At 36.5% G+C, this 12483-nt stretch overlaps 1 protein-coding gene across 1 annotated transcript; it reads right to left on the bottom strand.

Moving 5' to 3' along the window:
• Positions 1–4792: 4792 nt before the first annotated feature.
• MGC86530 (protein) lies at positions 4793–11980 on the bottom strand (the record flags this gene model as incomplete). Its single annotated transcript, NM_001094355.1, is given in 4 exon segments — positions 4793–5280; positions 8964–9073; positions 9461–9573; positions 10775–11980. Coding segments are annotated over 4 exon segments (1539 nt in total). The 3' UTR covers positions 4793–5087.
• Between the last annotated feature and the right edge of the window lie 503 nt (positions 11981–12483).

The raw sequence follows: 12483 nt of genomic DNA, 5'->3' as shown, positions 1-12483 counted from the left end.
GATTCTACTGGAAAACAATGTTTTTTAACTGGTACTCTTAGCACCTTCCATTTTTAAAACCAAAGGATTATTCTTATAGTTTATCTTAAGTTTTACAATTCGTTAATCAGGTTGTATAGAGGTATATTTACTAAACAACAATTATCTAAAAACAGACAGTAGTAACCACACGCTATCTGATTTTATTATTCCAGAATTGATTTAAAATTTAAGTTACCCTTAAAGTGCATCAATTAGTGAAAGTGCTTAGTGGTTGGAAATTTGTGCAATCAGTTCAGTGCTAGCACAACAACCAATTCATTTATCAGTATAACCAACACTTCATTTATGAATTCATTTAACCATCAAATATAGTTCATTAATTAAAGTGCCAGTGCTTCAATATATCAAGTAATTATGAATTCATTTTCAACCACCAATTAATTAAAGTGCCAGTGCTAATAATTCATAAATTAAGGGGGTTATTTATCAAGGTCCGAATTTATCTCAATATCGGCTGCTACAAACTCCGATCTAACCCGCTCGGGTTTTTAATACTTATTTATTATTACATTTTCCCGAAAATTTGCTTTGCGGGAAAAGCTCAGATTTTCACGATTTTTTCATGAATTTTCTCAGAGAATCTCAGAATTTTTCTGAGTTTTCACCCGAAGGCTCCGAAAACATAGTGAAATTGCCCAAAACCCGACACAACCAAAAATCAATGGGACTGTTCCCATTGACTTTTATGCAACCTCGACAGGTTTGAGATGCCGTGTTTTTATATTGGGGCTTTGTAGCCCTCTGGGTTTAATAAATTCCAAAGAATTCGTAATTTTTTTAAAAGTCGGATTTTATAAAAAAAATCACAAATTTTTCAGATATTCGGAGTTTAGTAAATAACCCCCTAAATGTTGGGTATTCTAGATATTAATATGCTTTCTGCAAATCCTAAGTCAAATATTATCTCCCATGAGAGTAAATTGACTTCCTTTTTTCTAGCTGCTTCTAGGAAAGCTTTATTTAATTTCTGGTTACAAAAGGAACCCCCCTCATTATCGGACATCATCTCTTATATGAATCAGCTTAGTTGGCAAGAAGCCTTAATAACTAAAACTAAAGGAAGTATTTCCAAAGATTCTTTTAGGCTGGTTTGGTCTTCTTATTTTGAAATCTGTAACTCCAATACTGGCGATCAAATAATGCGCTTTCTTCAATAGTTAGATGACCTATCTGACACTCCAGATGATAAATGGGCTTTTTCTTTCTTTTATTACTTGTGCATCCACTGGCTTAGTTAATTTTTAGTTCGTTTTTTGTTATTTTTCATGAATGATATAGTTTTGATACTATCATGCCATTGTCTCCTTTGCAACATATTTTCTTCATCTGTATAACATTTGTTGTCATTTTGATTTCATTTGTTTAATATGAAAATCAAATAAAATATTTTAAACATTAAAAAAAAAAATGTTGGGTATACTGATAAATTAATTGGTTGTCGTGCTAGCACTGAACTGATTGCACAAAATACCAACCACTAAGCACTTTCACTAATTGAGGCACTTTAAGGGTAACTTACATTTTAAATCAATTCTGGAATAAAAAATAATCAGATTGTGTGGGGTTACTACTGTCTGTTTTTAGATAACCTTCCATTTTTAGTTCTGCCAGAGTATCTGTATTGTTCTCAAGACTCAATTTTGAAATCCATTCACTATGCACTGCATTTAAAAACAAAAATATGATGCTTTGTTTTCATTTAGTGCCTTTCTCTAGTTCTTACAAACTCTGAGAACACAGAAAGTTAATTTGAACGGTAACGTTCTGGCATGTCAGATCAATTATGAATCAATGCCTTCAGATAACCCGGCCACTTCCAGCCACTTTTTCTAGTTGCTATCTCTCCCTGTCAAATGTAAATTATAGAATCTATTAAGAGTGGCACATCAGTGTCGCAGGTGAAGCTGTCCTAGGTCTATATCTTAGTACCAGAAGTAGGGCAAATTTTAGAAAAGAAATGTAAAGGTACATACCATTATATGATATGCAGTTGATTGGCTAATTATTTTGCAGAGCATCTGTATGCTTCGCTTTACCTGCATTATAGTTCTTATGCTAAAGTAATTTCATTGTATCTTCAAGCTATGAGCAGACTTTAAGACACGTCCTAGTCAAAGGTAAACATACATATCAAGGGGATGCCTGGGGATATTTTAAAAAATATGGGATGGATGACTGGGAGATGTCCAGGATGTATTTCCATTGTCCCCGACCCCCAGCAACAAGACCCACTGCTCCACTCATTTATTTTATTATATATTAAGGGAGTCCATCACCCTCTCCCCTCATTTCCCTTTTCTGTTGCTTTCCCTGTCCTCTTCTATTGGACCTAATTGTGGTCTCAACGTCTCTGTTGTCTTTCTATTCATGTTAAACCAATAAAGAAAATCTTACAAAAACCCTTTACTTTTCATATGATGTAGCGATATTGTGAGACACCTTTCATATAGTCTTTTTTCTTTTGTACAGTTTTGTATTTTCTTAGGTATTTAGCTTTCTGGTTATCAGATCAGATTACAGATTCAACTTGTCAGTTAATAAAAAGTTGGGACTGTGGGCTGAGCTGTCGGAATCTGGACTGTCCCACAGAAAATGGGACAGTTGGGAGGTATGGAAGCCTCTGCCTCTGGTCACTGGAGAGAAAGTGCAGTATCTTTGCTTGGCTAGTCTCCCATAATATTTTTATAATCTTCTCCAGACTCTCTTTGGACCCATAATGTTATTTCTGGGTGCTGAAAACTAAAACCCTATGCCTATATTAAGTGACAATATGTTTAATGTTGCAAATTCCCAAAACGCATTTGAATTTTGACAGGTATTAGAAACTGTGGGAGAGGACGTCCAACAAAGGTTTGATTTTTATCCTTTTTAGCCAATACTGAAGTCAGACTCCATATATTACTTATTACATACATTATTAAGCGAATGTTAGAAAACATTATTGGTGGAAATTGTGTCAGTCGACTAAAAATGTAAATGAGAAAAAAATTTAATACCTTTTAATTTAGCAAGTAAAAAAAAAAACAAAAAAAACTTCCACAATGAAACAGGGAAAAATGCTCCTGTTATTTCACTTATTTAAAAGAGAACAATTTTTGGTGTACACATGAGACTTTTGAATTGGGACAAATAATGACGTTTTATCCGCTATAAAAAAAAAACCACATTAAAGGGATACTGTCATGGGAAAAAAAAAAATTCAAAATGAATCAGTTAATAGTGCTGCTCCAGCAGAATTCTGCACTGAAATCCATTTCTCAAAAGAGCGAACAGATTTTTTTTATATTCAATTTTGAAATCTGACATGGGGCTAGACATATTGTCAATTTCGCAGCTGCCCAAAGTCATGTAACTTGTGCTCTGATAAACTTCAATCACTCTTTACTGCAAGTTGGCTGAAATGAGCAGGTATGTGGGGGATATGATTGCTCATAAAAAATAATTATTTGAAAAATGCTTATTCATTCGGCAAAGGGGGATTAAAATTTTTGACCATACATTTCCTTTAATAAATGCAGACAGCTCACCAGGTTGGGAGTGGGTGTGTAAGGGAGGGGTGGGTGCTGGACATCTTGTCCACATCAGTACTGCTTTTAGGATGAATTGGGAAATAAGCAATTTTTGAGGCAGTGAGAGAAGCACACTATAAGGGGCCGATTCACTAAGCTCGAGTGAAGGATTCGAATGTAAAAAATTCGAATTTCGAAGTATTTTTTGGGTACTTCGACCATCGAATTGGTTAAATTCGTTCGAAATCGAACGAATCGAACGAAAAATCGTTCGACTATTCGACCATTCGATAGTCGAAGTACTTTCCCTTTAAAAAAAACTTCGACCCCCTACTTCGGCAGATAAAACCTACCGAAGTCAATGTTAGCCTATGGGGAAGGTCCCCATAGGTTTGCTAACCTTTTTTTGATCGAAGGATTTTCCTTCGATCGTTGGATTAAAATCCTTCGAATCGTTCGATTCGAAGGATTTAATCGTTCGATCGAAGGAAAAGCGCTAAATCCTTCGACTTCCATATTCGAAGTCGAAGGATTTCAATTCGAGGGTCGAATTTCGAAGTATTTTTAACTTCGAAATTCAACCCTTAATGAATCTGCCCCTAAGTGTATTTCACTTTTTGGGTGAATGGACACTGATGCATTGATCACTGAAGCACTGATGCTTTCTTTGATCTTCACAGCAGAGCACTATGTTCTGTACTGCTCAAAAATGTACATACATTACATGGGCCAACCCATACGGTAACAACGGATCATCATGACAGTGACATGAGTGAAACTTTCAGTTGGGTCAGATAATTCTCGTTCCACCAATATCACAAGATTATCTGTCAAAATGGCCTTCAACTTGCTGTACAAGCTAAGATGGTTAAGTCTGGTCACAATCAGCCAAACTGCTTGACAAGATCTTGACATGTATGACCAGCTTAAACATGTGATTGCTCTCTTCTAATTCTTTTCCTAGTGCTCCGCATATCAATTTATTTTGAAAGATTTGCAATGGGCAGAAAGCCATCTCCTGTAGAACACTGGGAACAATAACAGAAAATATTGTAGCGGAAACGTTCGTGTATAATCCCCTGCTGCATCCATCTGTCTCCACAAGGCTACATATATTTACTGACGTTTAACCTGTTTTTTCTTTGCCCAGGAACGTTTTTGTTTATTTAATGTTTGAATATGTCAAGTCAAATATAGTGAATGTATAACTTGTTGGAGATACAAATATATATGAGAGACCATTGGATTTTATTTTTTTTTAATAAAAAGTAAAATACTATAATGTATTTTTATTTACCATTCCTGAAAACCTTAGTTACATTTTTATAAACGTATGAAGTATTAATACAAAACAGACAAACTGTCCGGGAAGAAATTTTAGCTCCAGGCGGAGTTATTTAAATTTCAAATACTTTAAGAACATTTACAATAATTTATATAAATTATTGTCTCCCAGATCAGTTTTTTTCAATATTACACATTTTCAACTTTACAAACCTCTGTGCACTTTTAAAAGAAGTAGCCCCCACCCTTCCCTCATATCATCTTTCGGCGCATGACTGGTTTTGACATTATTCTCCTTCTTGTCCGCCAAACTGAATTTTTTTCTGCTCCTTTTGCTTCTGCAGAGTCTTTTTTTGTATCTGTTTCACTCACTGCAGGACTTTCAGGAGGAGAAATCAACTTTATTTCCACGGGCGGAGTTGACCAGGATGTTTTTTTCAGTACCCTGCAAAATCATTAAATACTAAATTGCATTATCTGTGTGTAAATTGTTTGTGACAAAATATTGCCATTGCCAATATAGCTTAGAACATATCAATATTAGACTGAAGATAAGCAGCATCAAATGTTAAGCATGAAAACGTTTTAAATAATGGTCACAGTGAGCTTTTCCATTCTAAATATAACTTAAAATATTAACTGTGGTTACAGTTTGCTGTTATCGTGTACAATTGTATCATCACCTGTATTCAAATAAAGACATATTGCATTTACAATTTAGCAGAGAATTATTGTTCATCAAAAACATTCCGTTAAACCTGTTCCCAACGTGTTTTGTCGTGTCTGGACTTTCTCAAGGGTGATAGAGAGCTGTATAGAGTAGGCCCCTAGGTGTGCTCTTTATATCAGTTGATATTGGGGTTTGTTGATGCCCATTCACTATATATTAATATTCAACATAGTTTGGGTATTAGAATGGAATATTTTTTAAAGGAGACATTGTGTAAAAAAATAAGAATGTACCAGTGCATTATACTCATTTTGATGTAGAAGAATTGTGCTTAAAAAATGAGTGCTTCAGGCTAATTTACTAAATATTTCTGCAAAAACCCTTATAATCCCTCCCTTCTCTACGAATTTCCAGGCTGGGCAGGGGAGCCGGCGGCTCTCAGCTCACTGCACTGTAGGACAGGAACCAATCCGCAGCTATCAGGACCTGATAGGGAACTGAAGCCTGTCTGTGATTGTGTGACTGCAGGGTTGTGATTAGTTGTCCCCCTCCTACTATGCTGCTGGCAGGGACAGTTCGGACACGCCCACCCCTCATTTGACACACAGACAGGGACCAGTAAACATTTAGAGGGAGCTCCAATAAAGGGGCTATTTTTAAAGATATGAATTTTTAGCACCATGTAAAAGCAACACCATATATTTCTCATAATTGCCTACAAAATGAGGGTTTTTTTTTATTTATCCTACATGTCTCCTTTAAGAAATGATACCTATATGCCTAGTATACAATGTCATTTTATTTTAGATTGTATTCAGTATATGCTTACTCAATTAGTTTGGTTTTCACAATAATTTACAGTTACAAAAGTGTGGAACAACAATGGGGACCAGGTTCGCACCCAGTTATGCCAATTTGTTCCTCGGTTATTGGGAACATACTTAAATCTGGCCCTCCAAAGAGTCGAGTGCGAACCTTGTCCTATATAAACGTTATACGGTCAATATTATTATTACGATCTGAAGGGGTACTTTGGATTCTCTTCAGAACTTTGATTATATGAATAGGAATACTATTGGGATTACATTAAATTAGTGGTGGACACTACCAAATTACCTTCTTGGAACTTCATTCTTGAAGGTAAAAATGGGAGAATCATAACTTGCACCATTTTAAAGAAGTGTCAGTGAATGGTTATTTAAATAGGGGTTTTAGTCAATTTTTGAGGCGAAGAAACTGTACTTCACCTCTTGACTATAAGAAAGAAGCAGATTTACTTAAAAAAACACTTTATTGAAAAGGGCTATGAAACCTGGCTAATTGATAAAGCTAAACAACATGCTCTAGCGACTGATAGGTTTAGAGACAACTAAATCAATCCCATGTGTAAACAGTTATTACTAAAAAGCCTGGGAATATAAATAAAATAGACTCAAATACCCATAGAGAAAATAAATAACCCACATGCAAAGAAATATAACAAAGGGAAATCACAGTTTTGCTCCACATATAATCCTGGATATAAAGCGATCATACCATTTTTTTGGAGAAACTCTGGAATATATTACAGTCTGAACTTTATTTATAATTATGTTTAGATTCCAAACCTGATTTAAAGAATATATTGGCCATTAGTAAACTGCCTCAACAAACTCCCGATACTGTACCTGGAAATATCCCTACTGCCAATATTGGTATGCGAAAAATCGAAATGCATCACATAAAAAAAACCTTCTTTAGTTCAAAAGTTACAGGTGGACTTTTTTTCACAGACAAAAGATCACATGCAATTCAAGGAGGGTTATTTATCTTCTTGAATGCGCATGTGGATTACAATATGTTGGACAAACAAAGAGAAAACCTGAAGATTTTGAGAACATAGGTTGAAAAGTCTTGAAGATGGACAAATTATATGACTTTTCTAGGCACCTTCAGAAGATACATAATAGAGATCCTTACACGTTAGATGGGAATAATGTTAGTATCTCTATATTAAAAGGAAAATTATTGGATTTAAATATCACAAACCCTTGCTCCACATGGTCCTTACGAATTATCAGATTATGTTGTACTTTATACAGCTTCAATTACTTATTTTGGTTTCTCTATTTATGGATATTTATGTCTTTTATCCAGACTCCGATTATTTCTTCTGTATTTATATTTTTGGGTTTTTTGTTTTTTTTTTGTACAACCAACAGATGGCAATAATGTCGTAACTTTTTAGTAGATTCAACAGAGGGCGATTGTTTCTGTTGGAATCTATGATACAACCAACTATACCCACACTATAGCCAACAGATGGTGCTTCTCTAACTATAATCTTTACAACAACAGATGGCAATCTCTCCTATTTTAATTCTCCATTTCACCAATGGCTCATGAAAATGTTGCCACGTATATATAGTTACCAAATGACTTATTTTTTATATTTATGGCGATTTTATATTGTGATTTTATTTGCAATTGGCTTCGTTTCATTTGCTATTGGCATGTTGGCGGTGACAGAGAGGCTCTTTCACATTCGTATTTCTTTACTGAGGGTGCTTTCTCTTTTATTCTTTTTGATTCTTTTACAACACATGTTGGCCCTCTCTCAATTTTTTTGGGACATATGGGTAAAGTAATCTGAACCTACTCTATACAGCACTTGATCACCCTTGAGACATGACAAAACGCATTGGGAACATATTTAACAGACTTTTTTGATGAACAATCATTCTCTGCTAAATTGTATGTGCAATATACGTAACTTTATTTGAATAAAGGTTATGATACACATTTATATGATGGGAGCAAGCCCCTTCTTTTATGTTTGTTTGTAGACTTTGCCTGCTTGGGACCAGCAGATTAAGGAGGCAGCACCAAACGTGGAACATTTGTTGGAGTTGTCTGATAATTTACAATTAACTCTTGGAGTGTCAAACATTTGTATTTGACCCAAGTATTTGGACTTTTTTTTTTACCCTCCCCCATTTGCATTATTCGTACACACACACGTACACACGTGCACACACGCGCACACACGCGTACACACACGTACACACACACACACCTTAAACCAGTTAATGCCCCTCTTCTCTTACAGTATATACACGGTTTGCTGCTAGAAATGGAGCAAAGGTTGCAACAGCTCGCATTTACAATCTTCTGTTTGAAATAAAAAAAAGTTATTGGTTGCTATGCGTTACTAGACCAAGAAGTTAGTTTGTGCCTGTTTATACAGGACTCTATACAGCAATTTAGCATTTTCTTGTAGTGTCAATATATAGCAGTGACCCCCAATCTTTTGAACCCGTGGCTTTGAAGCCACTGAGAGCAACATCCAAGGGGTTGGAGAGCAACATGTTGATCATGAGCTACTGGTTGGGGATCACGGATGTATAACAATCCTGTTTTAGGATTTACTTCATAGAAAATATATTAGGAAACCTTATATAGAAGCATAAAGCATATACCTAGTAACCGTCTTTGCTTTGTGTTTTGGAGGTCTGCCTCTTGGTTTTGAGGGCCGAACTTCAGGAACCTCTGTCTCTGCTATTTCATGGGATTCTTGAACTTGCAATTCCTTTAAGAAATTAAAAAGATTAAGATAAGTATTTTACACAAACACAAAATTAAGAAAAATATAACAAATGGGGCAATTGGAAAATAGACAAATACTGTTTAACAGTTCAGGCACCCCCAGTCAAATGATTCATTCTGTTTTTTTTTACTTTGGAAGAGAAAGAAAACCAACATTTGCAAGGAGCCTAAAATGAAAAATAGCTGCAAATTATAATGTACAACTGCGCTAGCAATCAATTAACTCAAGCATAGAATAGGCAGCACCATGATTGCATAGACGATATCTATATTGGAATGGCTTTGGCTTCAATATGAAATATCCCCCTTTATCTCCATGCTACACTATGCAATATCATGTATATATATCAAGCAGTGTATTTATACACACCGGTTCAGTTACAGTTTCACTGACGTTTGCTCTAGTCGCTCTTCTTGTTCTTGTAGATGGAGGAGAGAAGACATATGAGGTGGGTGGTATCAATTCTGTTTGAACTGCAGAACCTGCAACAGCAGAATTACATTTTATTTTCAGCACTCTAATACAGCTGCATTAAGGCAGGGATCCCCAGCCTTTAGAACCTGTGAGCAACATTCGGAAGTAAAAGGAGTTGGGGAGCAAACACTAGCATGAAAAATGTTATTGGGTGCCAAATAAGTGCTGTTATTGGCCTTTAGGTAGCCCCTATGTGGACTGTCAAACTACATTGAGACTCTGTTAGGCAGTGGACCTGGTTTTTATTCCACCAAAACTTGCCTCCAAGCCTGGAATTCAAAAATAAGCAGCTGCTTTGAAGCCACTGGGAGCAACATGTTGCTCACAAGCTACTGGTTGGGGATCACTGCATTAAGGTGTACTAATGGTCTGTCTTTTAAAAATTGCATTTTGCACAATAAGAGAATACTGTAATAGCAGATAACGTAGCAGAGACCAGCTTATATACACAACTGGAGGAGAACTGGTCTCTGATATCTTGTTTCAAGAGTCAAAACCAAACAAAAAGCAAAATTTGAAACTAAACTGGATTCAAAAAGAACTTCACAGGGAAAAAAAGCTGGTATATATTGGCATTTATTTAGAATTAAATTTTATGGATTTGCCGCTTCTTATTAGGCAGTATTAGTATGAAACCTTTATATAGGGGTTTTAAATGTATTTATAATTGCAATTTGTGCTATGATGCACTTCGGTCACAAAACATGTCCATGCATCTCTGTAAGTGGCACACCATACCCTGACTTACTGTTTACCTCCTCAAGCTGCCGGGCTGGGGCTTGAGCAATTGGGCCCAACATTGGACTTCTTTATAGCAACACTACACAGTTTGTATTCATCATTGGTGCAGTTCTGGGTTTGGAAGCATATATGAGTGGGTTTTTAATCCAGCACATATTTGAACAGTTTATGTACTCCTGGGGGGAAAATTTCAGTTTCCCTAGGAAACCTACATATTTCAGGGCATGCTTAGCTTTCGAAAAGAACTACAGTTTACAAAAACAAAAAAAGGGAGGGGCGCAATAAATCTATTTGCTTCTTTAATGAGCCTGATGCCACCAATAGCTCTCCCATCATCTTTTCTGCTCAGAGCACATGCTGTGTGATTTGGTCAGTTACCTGATCTTAGGGACCAAAATAAAGGCAAATTAGTAATTACCCAGCTCCAAAGCATTCGGCAGAAGAAAAGGAACAATTTAGAGTTCGTACCTTTTACAGTCTTTTTAGTTCTTGCTTTTGGTGTTGAAAACTCAAATGTAATGGTAGAAACGTCTGCCACTGAAGATTTACTACCAGACCTTGTTCTTGTGTTTGTGGCTTTAATTTCTTCAGCAATAGCAAGAAGACTACTATGCACTTTGCTGTTGCTCTCTGGAGACCGCAACGGTTGTTCTGAATGGTCTTCGATTACTGGAGGTAGTGTTGCTTTCCTAGCAGATCTCACAACAGATGTATTTGGATTCTTCCCTGGGCGACTGATAATTAAAAACTCTTGTACATCTTCTACAATGGTAGCTTCAGAAACAGCATCTGCAGTTTCTTCAAAGCCCAATTTGTTATTAGATTTCTTGTACCTTTTTCTAGGCGTATCAGTAATGTCTTCCTGCATCTTTGGCACTTGCTCTTCAGTTGCATTAATTATTTGATTATCTGATCCGGTCCTTGTCCATCTAAGAGAGACCTTTTTAGGAGGACTTGTGTCTGTTTTAATATCAGGTTGGGAAGAATTATGTACAAAATGTGTAACCGACTCATTGACAACACGCTTACTGCGCCTGCCTCTTTTAGGCGTTACAACCTCATGCTCAGTCTCACCTGTGTCCTCTATCTGGCCTATTCCTTTTTCATGCTCTAAAATATTTTTAGATCTTGTAATTCTGGTAGGAGTAAGAGGTAGGGCAGTTTTTTCTTCCAGACATTCATAATCTTTGCCATCTGATGTTATAACTCTACCTCTGCGACCCCTGGTTGGAGTAGAAGGCTGCACTTGTAAAGCTTCCCCAACAGCTGGCTCTTTGATTTGTGGGGGTTCAGGGTTTTCCAAAGCAGTAAGGGTTGCTTTCCTGGTAATCCTTCTAGTACTACCTGTTAATTCTTCCTCTGGAACAACAGAAAGTGCGCCTACGTTTTCTTTGGCTTTTTTTTGGCCTCTCTTAGGAGTTGTTGGAAGTGTAATATTGGCAATGATAGCAGCTGAACTGTCATTAGTCTTTGATGAATTCCGTATGCTTCTGCGGGGTGTTACAGGTCTTACTCCTGCAGACTGATCACTATTTGGTGAAACCTGAAGTCCCTTCTCAGTTTTTTCCCCATATATTTTTTCTTCTGTCATTCTGATTTTTTCTACGGAAATTATATTATCAGATTGCCTTATTTTATCTTCTTGGGACTCTGATGGGTCTAAAGACATCATGGCATTCCTAACAGGCTTATTCTCAGAAAGAACTTCACCATGAATCTCAGATGGGACTTCTTTCTCTTCTGTGTCTTCGAGGACCTTTTCTGAAACAGATACTACGGTTTGTTCAGCCTCAGATGGTAATGCCTCCAGGATCTTGCTTTCAAGATCACTGCCCACAAGAGGGGACACATTTGCAGGAATATTTTCAGTCATTTTTTCACAATTTTCTCTAATCTCTGAACAATGCTTCTGATGCGCTATGGGAGGTCTTGTGAGTTCAGGATCAGTTTTGCTAGATGGAGGCTCTAATATCTCCTCTTCAACAGCGTCACCCTCAAGTACTAAGCTAAAGTTATTCTCAGCTTCAAAATGCTCTGCTTCAATTTCATCTATTTCATTTGGAGTCTCTCTCCTATCAGCTAATTCACAAGTGTAATGCTGTTCAATACTTTCAACAGTAAAGCCAAGTGGGACTGCTGCATCTGGATACAATTCTTTGTTATTGGTCTTTTCCGAA

This window comes from Xenopus laevis, chromosome 5S, assembly GCF_017654675.1.
Source record: "Xenopus laevis strain J_2021 chromosome 5S, Xenopus_laevis_v10.1, whole genome shotgun sequence".
In the NCBI taxonomy this organism is placed as follows: Eukaryota; Metazoa; Chordata; class Amphibia; order Anura; family Pipidae; genus Xenopus; species Xenopus laevis.
Note: the sequence above shows the minus strand (reverse complement) of the source record. Positions and strands in the feature narration are given on the sequence as shown.